The 26,014-nt window shown below is 36.0% G+C and overlaps 1 protein-coding gene across 2 annotated transcripts; it reads left to right on the forward strand.

Moving 5' to 3' along the window:
* The first annotated feature begins 399 nt into the window (after nucleotides 1-399).
* Nucleotides 400-22,035, forward strand: LOC306669122 (UDP-glucuronosyltransferase 2B7-like). Of its 2 annotated transcripts, none has more exons than XM_079152993.1 (6): nucleotides 400-1,189; nucleotides 2,447-2,595; nucleotides 14,919-15,050; nucleotides 16,224-16,311; nucleotides 17,246-17,465; nucleotides 21,329-22,035. In XM_079152993.1, exons 1-6 carry the CDS (start codon nucleotides 442-444, stop codon nucleotides 21,606-21,608), a joined length of 1,617 nt encoding a protein of 538 aa, XP_079009119.1. In that variant the 5' UTR covers nucleotides 400-441; the 3' UTR covers nucleotides 21,609-22,035. The 2 variants fall into 2 exon arrangements, with proteins under 2 accessions (XP_079009119.1, XP_079009120.1); XM_079152994.1 differs by having other exon boundaries at nucleotides 482-621.
* Nucleotides 22,036-26,014: the final 3,979 nt, after the last annotated feature.

Raw genomic sequence — 26,014 nt, forward strand, 5'->3', positions numbered from 1 at the left:
TTGAAATGTGTATTTAAAAGTGGTTATTTTTATCCTATGTGAATTATATGCAAACAAACATTTTACTGGAAAAAAAGTGGGTTGACCCATGATACCTAAGAAATGTTGATTCAAATATATGCTTACCTTAGTTCCAGTCAAGAAATAGGTAGGCATAAGTCTCATCAATTCCTATCATTCCTCACCTTATTCTAAAACTCTTAACATGAAGCAGGTGTATTGTACATGTAGGATCATCAATTATTAACTTCAGGAAAGCATTAATAATTATGAAAGAGTCATTACATGTACAAACATGAAGTCACCAAACCTTTGATTTTCTACCTGGCATCCAGATATTCTAAATGTTGACATGTATTTACTTTGATGTGTACAAGTTACATTTTAACTCAGTAATGATTTCTTCTTGAATATCAGCAAGAACAGAGGGTTTGAAGGACAATGGAAGCCTTGTATTTCACCAGGATGTCTACAAAAATGACTGCAGTCCTCCTTCTGCTACAGCTGAGTAGTCACTTTGATTCTGGAAGTTGTGGAAAAGTGCTGGTGTGGTCAACAGAATTCAGCCATTGGATCAACATGAAAGTAATACTGGAGGAGCTCACACAGAGGGGACATGAGGTGACTGTTTTGAAACCTTCAGTTTCCCTTTTTGTGGATGGAGATAAATCATCTGCCATTAAATTTGAGAGCTTTCCTTTATCAATTTCAGGAAAATATTTAGAGAATCTTAAAAGGAAATCCATCAGTGTACTGGTTTATGAGATGCCAAAACAACCATTTTGGAAATATTATTCAATGTTTCAGGAAGTTATGGGTCAATATTCTGATGTTTTAGAGAATATATGTAGAGATGCAGTTTTGAACAAGAGACTTATGGCAAAACTACAAGAATCAAGTTTTGATGTCATTCTGTCAGATGCCTTTTTCCCCTGTGGTGAACTGCTGGCTGAAATTCTTCAGAAACCTTTTGTGTATACTTTCCGCTTCTCTCCTGGTAACACGATAGAAAAATATAGTGGGGGATTTCTCTTTCCTCCTTCCTATGTGCCCATTATATTTTCAGAACTAAGTGATCAAATGACATTCATTGAGCGGGTAAAAAATTTGCTATACATGATTTATTTTGACTTTTGGTTTGAATTACTTAATGAGAAGAAATGGAATCAGTTTTACAGCGAGATACTAGGTGAGTCACTTGTGTATAAAATCATAACTTTTCTGGGATTTTTTTTATGGTGAACATACAAGAATATAGTAAGAGGATTTTTTTAAATAGTGTCATGTATGCAAAAAAATCATCTATTAAACAAAGTACAACAGAAAAATGTACATTGAAGTGTGAGAAATCTTTGGCTAGCACTTGTATAAGACACAACAGGAACACATACAATCATCACATAGAGTTCTGAGAACTTCTGTAGGCAACTGCATAAATGTTACCATTGAACTATTCATTTTATTTGTCTTTGAAAACTAATTTTAAATTTTAATAAATGTCTTCATGTACAGAGACACAAAGATTGAGGACTTATATGTGTATTTCTAGTACAATTATCCATGTAGCACTGAGAAAATGTTATTCCTTTAGTTCAACTAGATTCTGCATTTAGAAACTATTTTGTCATTTTATCTAAAGAATTCCTTCTCAGTTGTGTATAGTGTTTCTATCCCAGAGCAGGAAACCTAAAAATTTGGTTTCTGGCCCTTCTACATTCCTTCACTAATGTGTTGAACTTCATTATCATTAAGACCTATAATGTTGAAGCATAGATATGCAATTAATTAGTTTTGTGTTTTAAACTATGTATTAAGGAAGAAAAAAATTGAAGAAAAAAGAATTATATTTCACGTTCTAATGATTTCTAGCTCTTCATTCAAAATATTGTTACATAATAAATATTTCCAAGCGTCTAACGTGAACCCAAAGCAGTAGAAGATGCACAGAACAAAATCATATTCAAGCTCCTTTTAGTTCACTTTCAGAAACAAGGATCCGATTTCTTCTAAATTATACAGACTGAATGGAAGAATTTTGAAAAGATCTTTCCATTAGTGTGGTATGCTTTATGAATTATATAACCCAAATATGCATTTATATTTGTGGTTGTTACTTTCTCTGTTTTAGATTAAAAAAATACATAATTTACCTCTATAGTAGCTATCTTATTTTGATGATATTTAAGCTTGTAAATGTTGAGGACATTACAGATAGTTTCTGGTCCAAAATCTCATATATATATGTAAATATAAGCATCATAAATATATATGTATGAAATATAGACATATATAAAAATTTTCCATGCACATATAAATTTATCAAACTGCACACACTTTTAAACATATTTGTCTTCATTATTGAAAGTTCCTTCTGACACCAGGCACACTCCTATCTACATAAAAACTTTCCAACAAACTACAACTTCAGTATTCTTTTCCTGTTCAGGACGACCCACTACATTGTCAGAGACAATGGCAAAAGCAGATTTCTGGCTCATTCGCACCTACTGGGATTTGGAATTTCCTCGTCCAAGTCTACCAAATGTTGATTTTGTTGGAGGACTCCACTGCAGACCTGCCAAACCTCTGCCTAAGGTAAACCTGTTCCCATTTGGCTGTTTCTGTTGTCTTTGCTTCTTCACCAGGAATGATTCTCTCTTCCTCACTCAGAAGGACTCACTCACAGTGACAGACTCACAGGAAATGGAGCAAAGAGTCCCATCACTTGGAATTCTTACTATCACAAGAATGTGAATTTCATTTTTGTCACAGAATAAAATGGACTTTTGAGGGCATTCAAGAATAGGGTTTCAGTTCAATGGAGAGCTTCATTATTCAACACATCAGTAAATACTAGTCATTCTCTGAATTAATGCTGAGAAGTAACTAGCTTGTACCAAAGGAACATCCTGAATATGCAGAGAAAGTAGGGAAGTCTCTGCCCCCAAAAAACTTTCATTCTTCACTGAAAGGTAGACTGTGAGCAAGAAAGAAAAATTCCATGGGAATTGTTATAACAATGAAAGCACAGGTGCTTCCTGCCTATCCCAAGGCTATAGGACATCTCAAGAAAATTCCCTGAAGGAACATGGGTTTCCCCACCACAGCTACCTGAGAGAAAGATAATAGAAAAATACATATTGCACATATAACAAGGAGTACAACTTGTGTATATTTAATGAGTATCTATTAATTTATACTACTTGTCTGTGTAGGTCGCCTTGAGTTTATAATTATCAATGAATCTATAAGCATATAGCAATATATTTCTTATAATAAACCAAAGATTTAATGTAATTATAATTAATATCACACCAATGTACACTATTGAAAGCAATAATTTTTTACTATATAGTTTCTTGATCTTTATCATGCTAAGGGAGATGAGCCAGCCCAAAAACCAAAGGGCTAATGTTTCTCTGATATGCAGATGACAATTCACAATAATGTGTGTGTGTGGGGGCGGAGTGCTGGGGAAGAATAGAGTTGCTTTAGATTAGGTAAAGGGAGGGGAAGTGGTATGAGGATAGGAATGATAGTGGAGTGAAGCAGATATTATTACCTCATGCACATATGTGACTGCATGATAAATGTGATCCTACTATATGTATAATCAGAAAAGTGAGAGATTACACTCCATTCATGTATGATCTATCAAAATGCGTACATGCATTCTACTGTCATGTATGACAAATTGAAACAAAAAATTTTAAAAATAAAATTAAAAAAAGATACCCTTTTGGCCATATCTTTAGTTGCAACATAAAATCTGATCTTTTTCCGCTTTCAAAATCCAACATGGTAACTCCCCATTGCACAACCAGAGAAATAAACATTTTGGACTGTCCAAGCTTTTGGTAGAAGATTTCTCCATTCATTTTAAGGGATAATGTTAGTGTCAATAGAAAAGGTAAGGGACAGGTAAAAGAGGACAAGAAAAAGGATTTTTAGCAGACTAATCATGATAATTAAGAAAAGCTGTTGTGGTAATAAATTTTTCATAAACAAGATTCAAAACCACATAGATGATTACCAGGTCTATATGAATTCTTATGTCACCAAAGTGCTTCCTTACCACTCATTGTTAGAATCTAAGAAATTTCTGTATATATGGAAGAATGAGATATTTGGAAAGTATACCAGAAATCTGAAAAATGCCACTTTCCAATTTATTGTATATTTTAAAACAGCTAGAGGAAAGTGTTGGGAATGTTGATGAATGTTTAAAGAGACACAAGTGCTAATTGTCTTGATTTAATTGTTAAAGATTATATACATGTATTAAAGTATCACACAATTCCCCAGAAGGTTTACAACTATTGTTGGAAAATCAAAATTTTTCAAATATAATGAGAAAAATAAAAAGGCCTAGTTTTAATTACTTCACCAACTTTGAAATTATACAGACCAAAATGTTAGGTTCTATATAATATTTATAGCAGTAATTTATAAAAAGAAACATTGGAAATTATTTAGATATACAAAGTGAAGGAAAGCTGTAAAACTTATACTTTGTTCATGTTATACTAAGGTAATAATTTTTTAAAGACACTCAACTACATTGTCAGCCATTATGTAAGTATCGTTGGAAACTTAGGGGCACATGATAAATAAGATTGTTATTTTCATGGAGGATGAAAAAGCAAATATAATAGGATTAGAGTTCTCTAAATATTTGTTTTCTATTAGTACACTTAGTTGTATTAATAGAAAACAAACAGCATATATACTTATATATATTTTTATCTAGGGATGGAACCCTGGTCCTCATACATACTGAGCAAATACTGGGACACTGAACTGTGTCTCCTGCACTTAGCACACCAAATTTAAATCAATTTAAATTTTAAACAATAAGGAGAATACTAGTAAGATAATTTTCTTTTTATACTATTCCAATGTTTTATAATGAATTTTTAATTTTAATTTTAAAGAATGTTGCAGAATGAGAATCATCAATCTTCTCAGGGACTAATCTGTAATATGAGAATATGTCAGTTAATCATATAAGTATGTGCAAAATAAAAAATGAATGAATGAATGAATAAGTAAAAGAAAAAAAGAATATTTGCAACAATAGGGATGAAGAAGTATTTAAGCAGAGCATCAGTGAGATTGCATAATGAATACCATTACCTACAGTAACTAAAAATCATCAGAACTCATAGAATACAGGGATGTACTATGTGACTCACGGGAAAAATGCATTCGTCTGAAGCACACACGTCATCAAGTTAAAATTAAAATTTTGAACAATGCTATAGACAATGTAGGACCTGTAAGTAAAGTATGAAGTTATTATATCTTGTTCTTTTTTTTTTTTTTTTTTAAGGGAAACCTATTTACTTTTATTTTATTATTTATGTATTTTTTTTGGGTTTTTGTATCTTTTTTTTTTATTGTAAACAAATGGGATACATGTTGTTTCTCTGTTTGTACATGGCGTAAAGGCATACCATTTGTGTAATCATAAATTTACAGAGAGTAATGTTGTTTGATTCATTCTGTTATTTTTTCCCTTCCCCCCACCCCTCCCACCCCTCTTCACCCTCTATACAGTACTTCCTTCCTCCATACTTGCCCCCCTCCCTAACCCTAACTCTAACCTAACACTAACCCTTCCCTCCCCCCCATTATGTGTCATCCCCCACTTATTAGCGATATCATTCGTCCTTTGGCTTTTTGAGATTGGCTTACCTCACTTAGCATGATATTCTCCAATTTCATCCATTTGCCTGCAAATGCCATAATTTTATCATTCTTTATGGCTGAGTAATATTCCATTGTATATATATACCACAGTTTCTTTATCCAGTCATCAATTGAAGGGCATCTAGGTTGGTTCCACAGTCTGGCTATTGTGAATTGAGCAGCTATGAACATTGATGTGGCTGTATGTCTGTAGTATACTGATTTTAAGTCCTTTGGGTATAGGCCAAGGAGTGGGATAGCTGGGTCAAATGGAGGGTCCATTCCAAGTTTTCTAAGGAATCTCCACACTGCTTTCCAGAGTGGCTGCACTAATTTGCAGCCCCACCAGCAATGTATGAGTGTACCTTTCTCCCCACATCCTCGCCAACACCTGTTGTTGCTCGTATTCTTGATAATCGCCATTCTAATTGGGGTGAGATGGAATCTTAGGATGGTTTTGATTTGCATTTCTCTTATTACTAGAGATGTTGAGCATTTTTCCATATGTTTGTTGATTGCTTGTAGATCTTCTGTGAAGTGTCTGTTCATTCCTTAGCCCATTTGTCGACTGGATTATTTGAATTCTTGGAGTAGAGTTTTTTGAATTCTTTATAGATTCTGGAGATTAGTGCTCTATCTGAAGTATGATTGGCAAAGATATTCTCCCACTCTGTAGGCTCTTTCTTCGCATTGCTGATAGTTTCCTTTGCTGAGAGAAAGCTTTTTAGTTTGAATCTATCCCAGTGGTTGATTCTAGCTTTTATTTCTTGTGCTATGCGAGTCCTGTTAAGGAAATCTGATACTAGACCAACAAGGTGAAGATCTGGACCTACTTTTCCTTCTATAATCTGCAGGGTCTCTGGTCTGATTCCGAGGTCCTTAATCCATTTTGAGTTTAGTTTCGTGCATGGTGAGAGATATGGGTTTAGTTTCATTCTGTTGCATATGGATTTCCAATTCTCCCAGCACCATTTGTTGAAGAGGCTATCTTTTCTCCATTGCATATTTTTGACCCCTTTGTCTAGTATGAGAAAATTGTATTTATTTGGATTTGTGTCCGTGTCCTCTATTCTGTACCACTGATCTACCTTTCTATTTTGATACCAATACCATGCCGTTTTTGTTACTATTGCTTTGTAGTAGAGTTGAAGATCTGGTATTGCAATACCCCCTGTTTCACTCTTCCTGCTAAGGATTGCTTTAGCTATTCTGGGTTTCTTATTCTTCCAGATGAATTTTATAATTGCTTGCTCTATTTCTGTAAGGTACATCATTGGGATTTTAATTGGAATTGTATTGAATTTGTATAGCACTTTAGGTAGTATGGTCATTTTGACAATATTAATTCTTCCTATCCAAGAACATGGAAGATCTTTCCATCTTCTAAGGTGTTCTTTAATTTCTTTCTTTAGTGTTGTCTAGTTCTCATTGTAGAGGTCTTTCACCTCTTTTGTGAGATTGATTCCCAAGTATTTTATTTTTTTCGATGCTATTTTGAATGGGGTAATTTTCCTAATTTCTCTTTCTGAAGATTCATCACTTATGTATAAAAATGCGTTGGATTTATGGGCATTGATCTTGTAACCTGCTACTTTACTGAATTCACTCATGAGTTCTAAGAGTTTTCTGGTGGAATTTCCAGGTTTCTCTAAATATATAATCACGTCATCAGCGAACAGGGATAGTTTGAGTTCTTCTTTTCCAATTCGTATCCCTTTAATTTCTTTGGTTTGTCTAACTGCTCTGGCCAGAGTCTCAAGAACGATATTGAATAGAAGTGGTGAAAGAGGGCATCCCTGCCTTGTTCCAGTTTTTAGGGGGAATGCTTTCAGTTTTAGAATCATTTAGAATGATATTAGCCATGGGCTTAGCATAAATGGCCTTTACAATGTTAAGGAATGCTCCCACTATCCCTATTTTTTCTAGTGTTTTGAGCATGAAGGGGTGCTGTATTTTATCAAATGCTTTTTCTGCATCTATTGAAATAATCATGTGATTCTTGACTTTAAGTATATTAATATGGTGAATTACGTTTATTGATTTCCTGATGTTGAACCAACCTTGCATCCCTGGGATAAAACCCACTTGATCATGGTGCACTATCTTTTTAATATATTTTTGCATGCGATTTGCTAAAATTTTGTTAAGAATTTTTGTGTCGATGTTCATTAAGGATATTGGTCTGAAATTTCTTTCCTTGATGAGTCTCTGTCTGGTTTAGGTATCAGTGTGATATTGGCTTCATAGAATGATTTTGGGAGGGTTCCCTCCTCTTCTATTTTATGGAATACTTTGAGAAGTATTGGAATGAGCTCTTCTTTAAAGGTTTTGTAGAACTCGGCTGAGAACCCATCTGGTCCCGGACTTTTCTTTGTTGGTAGGCTTTTGATGACTTCTTCTATTTCAGTACTTGAAATTGGTCTATTTAAATTGTTTATGTCCTCCTCGTTCAGTTTAGGCAATTCATATGTCTCTAGAAACCTGTTGATGTCTTCGAAATTTTCTATTTTGTTGGAGTATAGATTTTCAAAATAGCTTCTAATTATGTTTTGTATTTCAATTCTGTCTGTTGTGATATTTCCTTGTTCATTCGGAATTTTAGTGATTTGGATTTTCTCTCGTCTTCTCTTTGTTAGTGTAGCTAAAGGTTTATCAATTTTGTTTATTTTTTCGTAGAACCAACTATTTATTTTGTCAATTTTTTGTATTGTTTCTTTTCTTTCAATTTCATTGATTTCAGCTCTGAGTTCAACTATTTCCTGTCTTCTACTACTTTTGGTGCTGCTCTGTTCTTTTTCTAGGGCTTTGAGCTGTAGTGTTAGGTCGTTTATTTGTTGAGTTTTACTTCTTTTATTAAATGCGCTCCATGAAATAAATTTCCCTCTAAGTACTGCTTTCATAGTGTCCCAGAGATTTTGATATGATGTTTCTTTGTTCTCATTTACCTCTAAGAATTTTTTAATTTCCTTCCTAATATCTTCTGTTACCCATTCATCATATGATAGCATATTGTTTAATCTCCAGATGTTGGAATAGTTTCTGTGTTTTACTCTTTCATTTATTTCTAACTTCAATCCATTATGATCTGATAGAATACAAGGTAGTGTCTCTATCTTCTTCTATTTGCTAACATTAGCTTTGTGGCATAATATATGGTCTATTTTAGAGAAGGATCCATGTGCTGCTGAGAAGAAAGTGTATTCACTCTTGGTTGGATGGTATATTCTATAAATGTCCGTTAAGTCTAAATTATTGATTGTGTTATTGAGATCTATGGTTTCTTTGTTCAATTTTTGTCTGGAAGATCTGTCCAGTGGTGAGAGAGGCATGTTAAAATCACCTAGTATTATTGTGTTATGGTCTATTTGGTTTCTGAAATTGAGAAGGATTTGTCTGACATACATGGATGAGCCACTGTTTGGGGCATAGATGTTTATGATTGTTATATCTTGCTGATTTATGCTTCCCTTAAGCGGTATGAAATGACCTTCTTTATCCCTTCTGACTAACTTTGGCTTGAAGTCCACATTATCAGAAATGCGGATGGATACTCCAGCTTTTTTGCTGAGTCCATGTGCAAAATGTTTTTCCCCATCCTTTCACCTTTAGTCTATGGGTATCTTTTTTCTATGAGGTGAGTCTCTTGCAGGCAACACATTGTTGGATCTTTCTTTTTAATCCAGTCTGCCAGTCTATGTCTTTTGATTGATGAATTCAGGCCATTAACATTCAGGGTTATTATAGAGAAATGATTTGGTTTCCCGGTCATTTGGTTCATTTTTTAAATTTTGCTTATTTATTTGTTTGACACAACTTGTTTCCTCCTTTATTTGACAATTCCTTTAGGATAATTCCTCCCTTTGCTGATTTGCTTCTTTGTTTTTCATCTCTTCCCCATGGAATATTTTGCTGAGAATGTTCTGTAGTGCTGGCTTTCTTTTTGTAAATTCTTTTAGCTTTTGTTTATCATGGAAGGATTTTATTTCATCGTCAAATTTGAAGGTAAGTTTTGCTGGGTATAAGATTCTTGGTTGGCATCCATTTTCTTTCAGGGCTTGAAAAATGTTGTTCCAGGCCCTTCTAGCTTTTAGGATCTGGATTGAAAAATCTGCTGATATGCGTATTGGTTTCCCCCTGAATGTAATTTGGTTCTTTTCTCTCACAGCCTTTAAAATTCTGTCTTTATTTTGTATGTTAGGTATTTTCATTATAATGTGCCTTGGTGTGGGTCTGTTGTAATTTTGTGTATTTGGAGTCCTATAAGCCTCTTGAACTTGATTTTCTATTTCATTCTTCAGATTTGGGAAATTTTCTGATATTATTTCATTGAATAAATTGTTCATTCCTTTGGCTTGTTTCTCTAGGCCTTCCTCAATCCCAATAATTCTTAAATTTGGCCTTTTCATGATATCCTATAGTTCTTGTAGATTCTGTTCATGATTTCTTACCATCTTCTCTGTTTGTTCAACTTTGTTTTCAAGGTTAAATATTTTGTCTTCAATGTCTGAGGTTCTGTCTTCCAGGTGTTCTATCCTATTGGATATGCTTTCTATGGAGTTCTTAATTTGGTTTATTGTTTCCTCTATGTCAAGGATTTCTGTTTGGTTTTTTTTCAATATCTCTAACTCTTTATTGAAATGATCTTCTGCTTCCTGTATTTGCTCTTTTAACTGTCGATTGGTGCGATCATTCAATGCTTGCATTTGCTCTTTCATCTCATCGTTTGCTTCTCTGATCATTTTAATTATGTACACTCTGAACTCCTTTTCTGTCATTTCTTCTGCCATGCTGTCATTGGGTTTTATTGATGTAACATCTAGATTTGTTCGCGGCATTTTCTTTCCTTGTTTTCTCATATTGTTCAGGTATCAGTGGACCGCTGAGATATTGCAGATTTCCTCTATTGACTTACAATGTCCCTGAAGATTTCTATATATATCCCCCCTTAGCCTTCAGTAGGCTGAAGTCATGGAGGAAGTTGATAATGCGGTGCTCCACAAGGAAGCTGCCTCTCTAGGAGTGGTGGCCTTCAGGTGGTGTATAATTCCTGCTAGTGGGCAGAAGTGCCTCCACTTGTTAACCAATGGTCATCCAAAGGGGACCTAGGCTGCCGGCTGAGGCAAGGCCTGTTTGGGCCTGAGTCTCTGGTTTTACCGTCCTTGTGGGGAAACCTCACCCGGCAGGGAAGACTCACCCGGTGGGGAGGTCTCGCTGGTCAGTTCCCTCCTAGAGTTTCCCCTCAATTTACAGCTACCGCCTGGGCTGGGCTGCCTTCCTCTGCAAAGTTCCCAGGGGCCCGGCCCTACCTCCTGGGCCTGGGAGCCTCACCCTTCGCAGATGAATCTCCTTAGGCTGCCCCTCCTCAGAGAATCTGCCTGCAGGCCTGGAACCTTCGCTCCGCCCTAAGCCTGTCTGTGTGCGGCTCTTCCACCCAGAAGCCTCCTAGATCCTGGGACCCTGCTCTGCACCTAATCGCCTGGCTGTGTGGCCCCTCCTCTGAGTCGCCACCTGGGGCCCCGAACAATCGCTCTGAGTCCCAGAGACCCACCACACGCCTCTTCCTCCAGACAGCCGCCCAGTATTCCAGTGCGGTCACTAGGAGTCCAAGAAACTCACTTCGTGCCTCCTCCTCCCACCAACCACCCGTAGCCCGGGGCAATCAATCACTCCGAGTCAAAGTGACCCTTCCCGTTCCTCCTCCTTCTCCAGATAACCCCCCGGGTGTTCAGGAGCGGTTGCTCTGAGTGGCTCTGAATCCACGTGACCCGCTGCATGGGTCCTCTGGGCAACCGCCCGGAGCTCTGGTGCGGCCACTCAAGACCAAGTGACCCACCACGCTTCTCCTCCAGGCAGCCCCCCTGTGTTCAGGAGCTGTCACTTTAAGTCCAAACAACTCACCACTCGCCTTCTCCTCTGAGCAGCCGCCTGGAGCGCTAATGCAGTCACTGCGAGTCCAAACGACCCGCTGGGCTCCTCCTCCTCCTCCTCCTACTCCTTTGGGCAGGTCCCGGTGTTCAGAAGTGGTCTGAGTTCAAACAGCTCGCCACGTAGCCCCTCCTCTTGCAACCGCCTGCAGCTCTGGTGTAGTCACCCTGAATCCAAGTGACCGCGCTCCTCTTCCTCCTCCTCGTCCTCAGGGCAGGCCCCGGTGTTCAGAAGCAGTCGCCCTGAGTCCAAACAGCTCGCCGCGCAGCTTCTTCTCTGGCAACCGCCTGTAGCTCTGGTGCAGTCACTCCGAATCCAAGTGGCCACGTTCCTCCTCCTCCTCAGGACAGGCCCCAGTGTCCTGAGTCCACACAGCTCTCCTCGCCACTCCTCCCCTGGGCAGCCGCCGGAGCCCCAGTGGTTGCTCCGAGTCCCAGCGTTGTGCCGAGCGGCCTCCTTTCCGGTGCTCACAGTTGTCCGCATTCACTGCTCCAGCGGGGGGAGGGGCGTCTCGCAGGCAGCTCTACTTCACAAAGTTTCCCGCGTTCCGGGATCACCGTCCCATCCGGCATGCCTTCCCAATGGGTGAGCGTCACCCGGCTGCTTTGAGTTGGTCCCAAGTGTCTCAATATCTCCTCTTTTGAATCCTGAGTCCTGGAGCAACATGAAATGCAGCCACCCTCTAGGCCGCCATCTTGAAACTCCCCTATATCTTGTTCTTTAAAATTTTTTTTTCAAACAAAGCTTAACCAAGAGCTAGCAAGTGAAATATACTACTCAGTTTGGGAGAATGTGGATATTATTGTGTAGATGAAAACAGAAAATCATGACTTGAAAACGGAAAAAATAAACAAATGATTTTGACAAGATTTCCAAAAAATTTTGGATCTGCATAACACGTTTGAGTGTAGTACTTTATTGAAGAAGTTAGAATTATTCCTCTATGGAATATATAAGGCAGAAGATCAGAAACCACCCGTTAGAACATTTCCAAGACAATTACAAGGAGTCACATTTTTTTTTTTTCAGGAACTCTCTAGAGATGGAAGTGAGTCACTCAATAGCATGACAAAATCTCTGCTGGAGAAAGGCCTGATGGCACTCTCCCACTGGTGTGAAAGTTTTCCCTGCCAGACACAGTGAGGTGATAACAAGAATCCTTCACAGTCAGTTCTACACAGTACATTCTACCAGGAACTCAATCGTACAATGTGATTTCATGTGTTATGGTACAAAACTTATGAACAGACCCATCACCACTGAGAAGACTAAATTAGGACTCTTTATTAAGCTGGCTGGCTGATTGTCTCACACAGTGCCCCAAAAAAGGCTATTGGGAGAACAGTCATGATCATAGGGTTGCAGGGCTTTTGTACCACAAATCAGTACACCAATCATAAGAGTCTGTTGCTTTGATTCAAAATCACAAACTAACATCATGAGATCTGAAATCATTAGCAGAGGGGGAAGGGGGTCAAAATGATCTTACTTAGGTACAAATTAAAGTATGGTTACTAACATTTGGACAATTGCTGTGGACATCGTTGTTGACATGGTATAGGCCTTAGGAAAATAGGGAGCAAATAGAGGACAAATTTTCATTATAAAAGAATTGTCATTTCATAATTTTGTATTACCAATCATGTCATGCTAAGCAACTGCTTATAGGTACAGAGGCAGGGTGTTCCCATGAGAGAAACATTTCCTAAGTAACATGGAGTATCAGAGCAAAATGGAGTCTGTTTAGTCATTGCCCATATAGCCTGGCCTGTAACTTTTCTATGGAGTCAAATCTGTGAGCCCATCATACATCATAACTAAATATGTACCAAAAATATGTTCACCAAACATATGGCTAAACATATATGCTATTAGAGAATTAATATGACTCTTAACTCATTCAAAGAAATTATAAATCAATACTGGACTCCTAAAACCCAGTGATCCTTCAACTTTTAACAATAAAGAATAATTTAGAGGTAGAATTTACAACATTTTGATTAAATTTAAGTTATAAGGAGTTGTAGAGCATAGAAAAAGGTAAGTTAGGATTTATCTCAATTTTATCTAACTTTTTTCTTCATAGTTATAGAAAAATAAAAGAGCAGGCAACATTATAAGACAAAACTCAATGCTTTTCCCCACATAATATTTCATCCTGCGTCTTTCATGAAAATTCAATGAATTGAAATGAACCTACAAAATACAGAATAAAGTTCTTTTCAACTAATGCTCATGAGAAGCTTTTAACATTTTATGGGGGAACTATTTTATAGAGGTTGAATACTGGGCTGAGGAGACAGACATCTTCTGTCACTGTGATGACTTGTGAGCACCTCTGAGTGAATATCATATTCATTTTATTTCTAACGAGGTATTTTTCCCATTCAACATCCAGTAGTGTCTTGTGGGGATCCTGAGTCTGAGAGCTCTCACACAGGTCAAAGGAAGGAGTGACTGGAGGAACCTGGAAGCTGAAGAGGGCACTGAAAAGTGTGGCTGTGGGGCACAGAGTGAGAGAACTAGTAGGGCAGGTCAAGGGGTGTGAAGGAGCTGAGGGGAACTACGAAGGTGGTTGAAAGAGCAAGGGGAGGAAGTGGTGCTGGGAAGGAAGAAGACTCCGGGGAGCCAGTTTGGGTGACCTTAAGTTTTGAATAGGAACATGCACATGCATGACCACAGCAGCACTGTTCCCAGAAGTGAAGTCTTGGAAGCAAAGCAAGTATCCAAGAAAGATTTACACATAAGGTGTTTCTCATATATGCATAGCTTGTACAACTTACATTCCTGGGACATTACTTACCCTATAAAACTTAGAGAAGAGAATATTGTCACTGTGCCACAACAGAGATGGTCCTTGATTATATTACACTTTTAAAGAAATGCAGTAAAAAGGAAAAAACTTCCATGGATATTAGGTATCTGGATTTCTAAAATTCAGAGAAACAAAGTAGAAGTATGATAGTCAAGGATCAGAGCCCGGAGAAGATAAAATTTTGTCCAATTATATAATTTCTTCATTTGCATAGTAATATCCTCTGGTAATGATTGCCTTAGATATAAATAATATGTGTAGCACTACTAAACAATGTACCTTAGGAAAGGTTACAATTATATACATATATATACACACAGAGACACACATACATATGTAAAATGTATAGTGGACTTAATGTTAAAAGGTGACACTATTATAGTATGTCCTCAATATATTTTTTCTCTCCTCATGTGATTGAACCAATCATTAAAGTAGTCTTTGCTCTACTGTAGATTTGTGATGGAGTAAATTCTTTCCTTCACAGGAAATGGAAGACTTTGTCCAGAGCTCGGGAGAGAATGGTGTTGTGGTGTTCTCTCTGGGGTCCATAGTTGGTACCTTGAATGAAGAAAGAGCCAATGTGATTGCATCAGCCCTTGCCCAGATTCCACAAAAGGTTAGATAAGGTGACTGAATGGTACTGAACTATGGAAAGGGTCTATTAAACTCTATAACGGGTCTGATGACAGAAATTTCCTTGAAGGGGTAAAATCTTGATATCTTTAATTTGTCTCAGCATTCACTTTTAAAACCAAATACACATGGCAGCTGCTAAAATAGTGCAGAGGATATTTCTGATTAAAATCATCAGCATTAACAATGTGCTAAGGAAGAAATATATTTCACAGGTTCAGTGTGAATCTGATATTCGAGTGGTATGACAGACAGGTACACAGAAATCACCAAATTCTGCCCTGCCATGTCCTCTTTGTCCCTGCAGGACCCATGAGGACAATGTAAATATGAATGAAGTCAAATTTTAATGTACACCAGCAGAGTGATGATAAGTATGAGTTAAAATGCCAAATCACATCATATATTGTCATCTTCCTACATAATCTTGCCCTCCATTCTTCTCCTAAATCATGAAAGGGGCTTATTTGAGGTGCTACTCATGGTGGGGCAATAGAAAGAAGGAAAGTCAGTGTAACTACCAAACAAACTAGACTTGAAAAAATGAAAAATCAAACTGTGCTAGAGACTGCCTCTGCTAGTTTCTCAAGATTGAAGATGTCTGAGTTAGGTTGGAGACAGGAAGCTGCCCTTACAATGGACTCTCTGCATTAGAAAAATGTGATCCCACAAGGGCAAACACTAATGCACTAATGCATTTTAAGAAAGGGTTTCTGAGTAAACTTCCTTGTGTATCATTCAAAAGGAAACAAGGTGTAATATTAAATTTAAAAGTTTACAAGAATTGTAAAATATAGGTTCAGAGAGAATGATAAAAGTGGGAGGTCATTAGAAATTTTTATGTAGATTATTGTCCTGGACTTATAACAATTGTCAATATTTAAATATACATGTTTTATATTGATAAACCCATTCACCTTATTAAATATTTATGAACTCTGAAGATTGCATAACAGACATTTCTAAATTTACAAATACTTAAAGGAAAAGTCCATCATCTATTTAAATCACAATTTTATTTGTTTACATTACCCCATCCCTGTTCTCATATCTCATTTCCTTATCTGTTTTATGAGAAGTATTCAGCTATGTAATTTTTTGATCTCTTCCAAATTTTAACATGCTACATTTTGAAATTGTCTCAATACCCTATCAGGTTCTATGGAGATTTGATGGCAAGAAACCAGATACTTTGGGATCCAACACTCGACTATATAAGTGGATTCCCCAAGGTGACCTCCTTGGTAAGACTTGGGAAATGAATCATGAAAACATGAAGAAAAATTGATCAGAACAAAAATATTTGCATAGTACATAAATTTACTGTAATTATTAATGAAAAATTCATTAATTACCTAAGTTTTTATATTTACTATCTTGTCACAGAAAATGGACAAAGAACAGACCAAAATGATTCTACAATATGTACAATCAAAACAATGAGAAATTGCACTCCATTTATGCATGATTTTTCAAATGTATAAAGGCTTTCTTCTGTCATGTAAAAATAATTAGAACAAATAAAAAAATAAAATAAAAAGAACAACTGTTTGCAATTTAATATACATAACCTAATAAATTATCTGCATCTCGATATAATTAACTCTGATGGAATTTTTTGTCACTGCCTGCATTGGTTTTCTGCAATTTTATGCCTATCCTTTGACCTACTACAGGGCTATTTGAGATGCCATAAAAAATGATCCCTCTCCTTTATTACAATGTTCTCTCCTTTTTTCCATGACCAAAAAAGGTAAATCAATCTTAATCATGAAATGATTCCAGAACCACAACTACCCTACTCCCTTCTGCCTTGGACAGTGCATAGTAAACTCAGGGATGTCACTCTCCCTTTAATAGTACACATTCCCATACTTCCCCTCCTATGACCACACATGCTATTGCTACTATCCAGGATGTGCTCTTTCTTTTGTCCACATGACAGCCTTTCTTCATCATTCAAGTCTCAAGTTACATACTTCCATGTAGTCCTCACCTATGTCTCCAATGGACTTTGGTGCTTCTTGCTCTGAAATTCAAAAGAAATTTTATGCAGTTACTATGGTTATAATAATCTAATATCTAGAAAATAATTCATCTTGTATGGCTTATGTTGTGCATCTATTATTTCTGACTTATAACTGATAGTTTGCCTTAATTTGTTCTGTCTAATTCTAGGTCATCCAAAAACCAAAGCTTTTATAACTCACGGTGGAACCAATGGCATTTATGAGGCGATTTATCATGGGATCCCAATGATTGGCATTCCTTTGTTTGTGGATCAACTTGATAATATTTCTCACCTGAAGATCAAGGGAGCAGCTATTAGACTGGATTTTAACACAATGTCAAGTACTGATTTGCTTGAAGCATTGAATGAAGTCATCAAAGACCCTTCGTGAGTATAAATTTTGTTTTTTCTTTTTGATGTATGTGTAAGATAGATTCCCTGGACAATGAAAATAGATTTATTCATACTTGTAGTAAATGTTCCAAAAATTAAAAATATATAGGCAATGTGATATGTGATTTCACCAGATCAGTTCTTTTATACCTGAAAATCAAAGTGGTACATTGACTGCATGATTACTTATTCATTAATCAATGTGATGCTAAAAAATTTTTTGTGCAGCTAAATGTAAACAAATTTTTTTAGTAATATGATGGAATACAGAAAAAAGGTGAATGAATTTAAAAAAATATTAGATAATCTTTCAGAACCTCAAATTTCTGAAATTATCTTTTTACATATTGTACATATATTATGCAGAGTTGAATAATTTGATATATGGATAATATATGTAATGACCAATACAGTTATTTTCATTTGTCTTTTAAATACTTGAAATTTCTGTTGAAATGAACCTTATGACTCCTCTGTTCTGCTTCCTTAAAAGATGCATGAGAAGAGTTGTACTCTATACTCACCTGACTGAGCACAGAACAGTCATGCTTATGCCTGCTACCTGCAGTTTGGTATCTGTTGTCCAACATCTCTAGTCCCACTCCCTCACACCCTGCCTAGCTTCTGCTTAGCACAATTCAGAACCTACTTCCTTGAAATCAACTCTTGTAGATTCTACATGTTAAGAAGAACACACAGTTCTTTTCTCTTGGGGCCTAGTTTATATTATTTAACACGATGTTCACCAGTTTCATCAGCACTCCTTCAAATAGGATTTTATTCTGTTTTTATGGCTGAAGAAAAACTCATGAATATATCTCAGTTTTTTAAAGTGTCATCTAAAAAGGAACACAGTACCCAATTTCTTATCTTGGCTAATGTTGAGAGAGCTGCAATAAACATGAAGGTTATCATTTTGATATACTGATGCCTTTTCATTCAATGTGTGCCCCTTAATGGGAATGCAGAGTTCCAGTTCAGTTGTATTTTCTGTTTTTCAAGCAACCTCCATGTATTCTGGCAGTGGTCTGTAGGAGTGCCCCTTCCTTTGTACCCTCACCAACATTTGTGATTCTTTATCTTTGTGACTATAGCCCTTCTCACTGGGGTTAGATTATCTATTGTGGTTGTTTTCATTTGCATTTCCTTCAGGATTAGAGATAGGGAGGATCTTTTCACATAATTTTTGCCCATGTGCATTTCAGATCATTATTCATTTTTAAGTATTGATTTGTCCTCTAGAGACTATAGGATTCCTCATATCTTCTACATACTAGTGTTCAGTAGATGAGGTAATAATCATTAATTATAACAGGTTCTTTGAGACATGGTTTCCTTGCACAAATTTTATGTGTTTAAATTGTGAAAATCAAGTCATTTAAGTATTTTCATGTTGAAAAATGCCTCATCTAAAGACAATTTAAGAAAACTTGTCACCAAATAAGAAACTTCATATACTTTATAAATAAATCTCCCTTATCCTTTGAGACTCTATAAATAAAACTCTTATACAATATTCATGCAAATAGAATCATACAAAATTTAGTAGACTGCAACTGGGTAGTTTTACTTATCACCATGTTTTTGAATTTATCCACATTAACCATATATAGCTACTTGATATCTGTTCATTGCTGATTAATATTCTCTCTATGGATATACTACATTTTACAAATTCATTCATTACAACACAGACAAATTGTTTTCAATTTTGAGTGTTATGAACATGAATATGTATATTCAAGATGATCTCATATGTTCAATATATTTGTATATCATGTAATATATATTGTGTTAACATCTATTTTCATTCCTTCTCTATAGTTCTGAGGAGTGGAATTACTGCCTCACATGTGAACTTCAAGTGAATGAGTAATTCCCAATCAGTATTCTAACCTATTGGCAGCATTTTGCACTACCACCAGCATTATAGAATGGTTCCCATTTTTCTATATCATTCCTAAAACTTGCTATCATCTGTGGTCCTGATTAGAACCAACCTAGTTCTTATGCAGTAGTATTCTTTGGGATCTCAATTTGCATTTATCTTTGGTTAAAGATGATGAGCATATTTTCTTGTGTTTAAATGGTATGCATATCTATTCTTTAGAGAAATGTCTATTCCAGCACTTAAACTCAGTTATAAATATGTTATCTGTCTTCCAATGTTTGCATTGCAAGTGTTCTGTATGTATTATGGAGATAAGTCCATTATGATGTATTTAATGTGTAAATATTTTATTTCATTCCAGAATGGAAAATCCATTCATCATGCATGGATCTATCAATTTCTTCGTAGTGCAATTTGAAGGATTAAAGTGTTTAATTTTAGTAAATAATCCTTTAATTATCTAAACTTTTCCAATTCTAATGGAAATGTCAATGTGAAGTACATAGTGCATAGGCCATCTAAAATCAATTCAACATTCATTACAAATATCAGTAATGTTATTATGTAAGTAAAACCTCACATAAAGGAACACTTCAACAATGCCTGATAAAAAGCATACTTGTTAATAAACTTCAGTGGAAAATTAATTCTAAACACTGAAGAAAAATAGAATGGAAATGAAGTGCACATCAAAAAAAAACCAGAAAATGAATCTAAAATAAAATGATGAATCCAAGTATGAAGGAATTGAAGTCTACATTAATCACAAAGACTGGTATTATTATCAGCAAAGACTAATCACATCATATTTTTCAAAACTAACAATGTACCTTGTTTATAAGACCTGCTGTATTTACGTATAGAGCAATACTATAAGTGAAAAGGTAAGAGACGTCCTACTGAAGCTATAATCAAAATAGGTCATTTTACCTCTACTTATATTGACATAATAGTCTAAAATAATTACTAAAAATAATTATTATTATTTTTGTAATATTATCTCATGAGATATTCTGAACAATACCATCCTCAATTTTATGTATCTACTAAATAAACTTCAAAGTAAACAAGTCTAAATTAGCAAAAAGGAAGAATACACAGTTTGTTGTGAAAATAAAAAGATCTTGAACTCTTTTGTAATAATGCTGAAATTATTTAAAAATTAATGAATATAAGAGCATATAAGATTGGTAGAACCTAATAAACCAAACCTAAGTGATGAATGTGTATTTATGCCATAAAACATTTTAGTGAATTTGAAAAGAGTGAAATCATGAACACTATTTTATACAGACACACAGGAATCAAGTGAGGAAAATACTGTAAAAATACTTACATAAAAAAACACATCTGGACATTAATCTAAGTATATGAGGAGCCATATGGAAATTTTTTCACACTAGAATCAGTATCTGACATGTGTTTAATCAAAGAGGATCTTTCTGACTAGTGAGTTAAATATACAGTAAAAGGTAGAAAATAGATCAAAAATGAAATTGTTATAAGTCATTTCACCCATCATGATACAATGACTCTTCCAAAACATTAAGATGATCATTTCAAATAGCATTTAACCATATCACACACCACACTTAGGAATGGCTGACTGCCACTTGGTATACTACAAAAGATTAACTGTCTTACCTCACATTTAATTTTCATTTTGGAAAATTTTATCCAACAGAAATCTCCAACTTAAGGACCTTGAAGTACTTTAAATCCATTCTATCCAAGCATGGTTCTTGGATAAAATGAACTTTGAAACTGAAATAAGTTTGAAATGGAAGTAAAGAAATAAATAGAACTCCAACTTAGAAGCCAAGATTTCCAAGACAACAGAATCAGTAACACACTACTTCTACAGTTGTTCTACACACTTATTTGAGTGAATTTTGTGAAACTTACAAGGAAACTTTCAGAGACTTGAAAAGTTAGTCTATTAACTTGTCTTATGATTGTCCTTTAGATATAAAGAGAATGTTCTGAGGTTATCAAGAATTCACCATGATCAGCCAGTGAAGCCTCTGGACCGAGCTGTCTTCTGGATAGAGTTTGTCATGCGCCACAAAGGAGCTAAACACCTCCGGGTTGCTGCCCACGACCTCTCCTGGTTCCAGTACTACTCTCTAGATGTGGTTGGGTTCCTGTTCACCTGTGTAGCAACTGTGATATTAATCGTCACTAAATGCTGTATGTTGTATTGCCAGAAGTTTGCTAAAACAGGAAAGAAGAAAAAGGGGGAATAGTTTATTGGGTCTAAAGCTGGGAGTCCTGTCAAGTGGGCCTCTTCCATTTTACTCCAGCAATAAGAGGTGACAGTGCTAGACTCCCTCTCTCTGTGAGAAAGTAAATATTCAAAAACATAACTAATCAACTCAGAATTTTTTTTCAAGAAATTTATTTTCTGGTTGAGGATTATAAACATCTCATCTCAAAAAAATTCAAACATTGAGGAAGGTTGCACTATTTGAACCAATGTAGGAATTTAATATTGTAATTTCCTAGTCATACCAAAACTGATGAGTTTAATTATGATTAATCATTGAGACAAAGACAGTAAGGATAAACTCATAGTAACAATATGGTTTCTCAAATTCTCAGCCTGCTTTAACTTCATTTTGGTGTACAATTTTGTACATTTAACATTCTTGAGTAAACAATGATTACAATTGATTTAAAAGTCTAATTCTTCCCTTTGTGTTTGAGAGAATAGTGTTGCTGCTGTCTTTCACTATAAATTCAATCTCTGCATCATTTTCGCCAAAGCATCTGGAAAGACGGTTGCCTTGTTCCAACTAAGTCAATTCCCAATAGAATGTCTGTGTAATTACACACATAAAGATTCTTATGTGTTTTCTACTGTACAGTTGAGCTACTGAAGAAAATATTTGGTTTCCTTAGTTCATCATTATTTACTCTTAATCCTTCCAAAACAATGACTAAGTATCCCACTCTCATAATCATAGTTTGAATGTGGGTAGTAGATCTCAATTTTAGGTTCTGATAATATAGAACCGGAACAGGAAAGAAACTGGCTGACTCTTGCTCTCTTCTCAAATATAGCACAATATTAACTATATTTGTTACAATCATGTTTTGGAATATAATGTTTTTTAGATAGGTTGCAATTATGTTTACTATTCTATATTCTGTATGTATGAAGAGATTGTCTAATTTTTCTCTCTTTCCTCAGTAGTTTATTCTCTCATCCCACCCATAACACTGATAAGGGATCTAAATCTTTTGGAATGACTGAAAATAACATCATCATATTTGTCCTTCAAAACTCAGCATTTTATCTATTATAATAAACAGTAACATGGAAAGCAATACAAAAATTAGATAAATTGTGTGGAAAATAGGTAAATAAACCAGAAGTAGTCCAAAGACTGTCCTTTAAGGAAAACACCATGAACATTTTTACAATCAAAGTGATTCAAATTGAAGTACAGTAAGTGTTTTAATCAACTAACTGTTAGACCCACCAGATTGTAGAAGAGGAAAAGCTTATTTGAGGACTCACAATTTCAGAAGATTTAGTCCAGAGAAGGTCAGCTCCATTCCTCAGGGTTCAAGGTGAAACAAAACATCATGGTGGGAGAGTGTGGTGAAGATAAACAGCTTGATGAGGAAACAGAGAGAGACTCCACTTGCCAGATATAAAATATATACCCCAAAGCCAGGCTCCCAATGACCTGCCTGCACATCCACACCCCACCTACCTCCAATTACTATTCAATTAACCCTGTCAAGTCACTAATTCACTGATTGTCTTAAGGTTGTCAACATCCAATAATTTCCCTTCTGCACCATCTCCCATAGTCTTCCATGTGAGCTTTGGGGGACAAATCCCATCAAAACCTTAATGATTAGTTATCTCTTTTGAAATGAAGACCACCTTCAAAACCTCACAAAAATTTCTTTAAGATATTAATTCAAAATAAATATCAAAATTCATATTTTTATATCATTTTCCCACCTCTTTATTGGTACATTAAATTTGTACAAACTGATAGGCTTGGATGTGACATATTTGTACATGAACACACATGCATAATATAACAGTAAAAATTGGACAATTTCATTCCAAGCTTTGTCCCCCACCCTCACAACACTTTCCTCTCCTGATCTCCCACTGATTTTCATGAGATCTTCCCCCATCTTTCCTTTTCCTGTCTTCCACATATCAAAGAGAACATAAATGCCTTGATCTTTTGAGTTTGACTTCTTTTGTTTAACATTAACGTCTCTAGTTCCATCTATTTTCATGCAAATGAAAAAATATTCTTTCCTGCAGAATAAAACTCCACTATGTAAATATGTCACATTTTCTTTATCTATTTATTCTTTGGCAGACACCTAAGTGGTGCCATAGTTTGGTTAGTTTGGTTGTGAATTGTACTGCTATAAACATGGGTTTGCATATATCACGGTAATAAGATAACTTTAGTTCTTCATGGTAAATACTAAGAAGTGGTATACCCGGGTCATATGATGTCAAGACTTCAAGAACCTGCATACTGATTTCCATAGTGGTTGTATTAGTTGTCAATTTCACCAACAGTGTAAAAGCGTTTCTTTTCCTCCACATTCTCTCCAGTGTTTATTATTCTTTTTATTCTAGATGACTATCATCTTTACTGTTATGAGATGAAGTCAAGCTGTAGTTTTGATTTGCATTACCATGGAGGTTAAAGATGTTGAATTTTTCTTTTTTAATATATTCTGGTTGGCAATTTGTATTCTTCTTAGAAGGATCAGTTTAATCAATTTTCCCCTTTGATATTTCCGTTGTTTGTTTATGTAGAGGTTTTTGAATTCTTTATATATTCCAGACATTCATCCTCTGTCACAAGGTACCATGCAAGGATGTTCTTGCATTCTCTAGTGTAGTTTCTCTTGTGCCAAGCTAGCTCATAACGTGGAGTTTGGGCACGGAGTCAAGACCCAGACTCCAGGAGTTGGGTGGAAGCAGGCTTGTGGTGAGAAGCCTGCAAACTCACTTATTGGGAGAACAGCTATACATTTTATAGGTTCCTTGCCTAATCACAATGTGCCATGGGGGATCAGACCATCAGGTTTCTATACGAGTTCCCTTGGTAACACTGAGTCAACTTGGGGCAGTTTACTTTCCTAGGAAGTCGAAGTGGAATGCTCCTCCTTGCAAGTTTTCCTTACACAATTGAGATGTTCACTGCTGCCAGCCAAGAACTAGGATTTCTCCCAACATTTCCCCCATTTTTGTTAATGTGGACAAGGGATTCCTTTAGGAGGACTTGATTGACCTGGACCCTTGTGATTCTTTTGTTGAAAATGGAACACAAACATTTAAAAACTGCAAGTATTGTAAGGAACAGTATGCAGGCTAATCCTAACATTATAGTAGGATTTAGCATATTAAGCAGGTTCTATTTAAAGGTGATAACGTAGACCTCTCCCAGGAGGGAGAGGAGGGCCCTGCTAATGTTCTAAAATTCCAAGATGTGAGCACACCCTACATCCTTTATAGGTTAAGGTCTCTTTTGTTCTCCAGTTCTCTTCTCCTGTATCTCTCCTTCCTTCCTATGTGACTAGGCCTAGTTTTGCAGGTGAGAAAGTGAGAAGCAAATGGGCAAAGGAAGGACCAATGTGATTCAGCCAGGGGGCATTAATTAGCAGCTCCTTGTCTGCAGTCCTTGATAAGGGCAGGTAAATCTGGTAATCAATGGGCTCTGCAAATCCTTGATATTCCATTCTCCCAGGGGCAGTCTCCAACTTCCAGAGGCAGATGGCTTTCATGGCTTCCATTTCCTCCATTTGACCCAATCTCCTATTTCTACACTAACTGCCTGTCCCCAATTCTGGCTTCATTCCCCTCTTTTGTTTTAGGAACTCTTTACTGCTGTAAGAAAAGCAGGCAGTGACCTCTCTGGCTGCTTTGAGCTGGAAGGGGGCGGCATGGGGCAAGCAGTTTGGAGTTACCTTTTAGAAACCGAGGGGTTCAAAGTAGAAGTCTGGCTGCGGAAGAGCAGTTGTAAAGGCATCTGGGGTTGGGTGCTTCTATCAGAGAGAAACAAAAAGACGTGAGTATTGAAATGAGATTAATACAAAATTAATGTTGCAGAATCTGGAACATGTCAATGAATATCATGAAGATGACAGAAGTCAATAATCCTTCACCAGTTGGTGGAAGAACTGAGAAGTTGTTCCCATAATAAGGCCTACCAAAGGCTGGAGAGGACAGGCCTTCATGTGGGAACCTTAACATTGTCCAAGTTATCAGGAATATAGATACCACATTTAACTCTTAATATCATTGATGTCCCCAGAAAACACATCTAAGCTACTTAGTGTCATCTTATTTTGTAAAATATCCTTTTATTGGTATAACTATGTTTAGTAGAGATCTCTATATTTCAGTTACTTAGGGCTTGATAATCATACTAGCAAACATTAAAAATTTTTAATAAATTAAGCCTACCTGTATAGCTTAGAAAGGTCTTCAGGCCTTAAACTGACTAAAAATTTCTGACTCTGGCAGTTTCTCTTGATAGTTATCAGGCAAATTTGCCTAAGAATCTCTCTGTTGTAGTTCCCAATCTTTATTCTAGTGGGCTAACATAAGTGTATATTTTAAGTTCCATTTAACTATTATTTCTTTTAAATGCCCAAG

Source organism: Sciurus vulgaris, assembly GCF_902686455.1.
Source record: "Sciurus vulgaris genome assembly, chromosome: 9".
In the NCBI taxonomy this organism is placed as follows: Eukaryota; Metazoa; Chordata; class Mammalia; order Rodentia; family Sciuridae; genus Sciurus; species Sciurus vulgaris.

Bases quoted from the DNA above. Each gene is read 5' to 3' on its own strand.
- LOC306669122 (XM_079152993.1), top strand. From the start codon at position 442: ATGGAAGCCTTGTATTTCACCAGGATGTCTACAAAAATGACTGCAGTC. The intron at 2,596-14,918 runs GTAAACCTGTTC...TTTCCTTCACAG, and splicing joins CTGCCAAACCTCTGCCTAAG to GAAATGGAAGACTTTGTCCA. The intron at 15,051-16,223 runs GTTAGATAAGGT...ATACCCTATCAG, and splicing joins TTGCCCAGATTCCACAAAAG to GTTCTATGGAGATTTGATGG.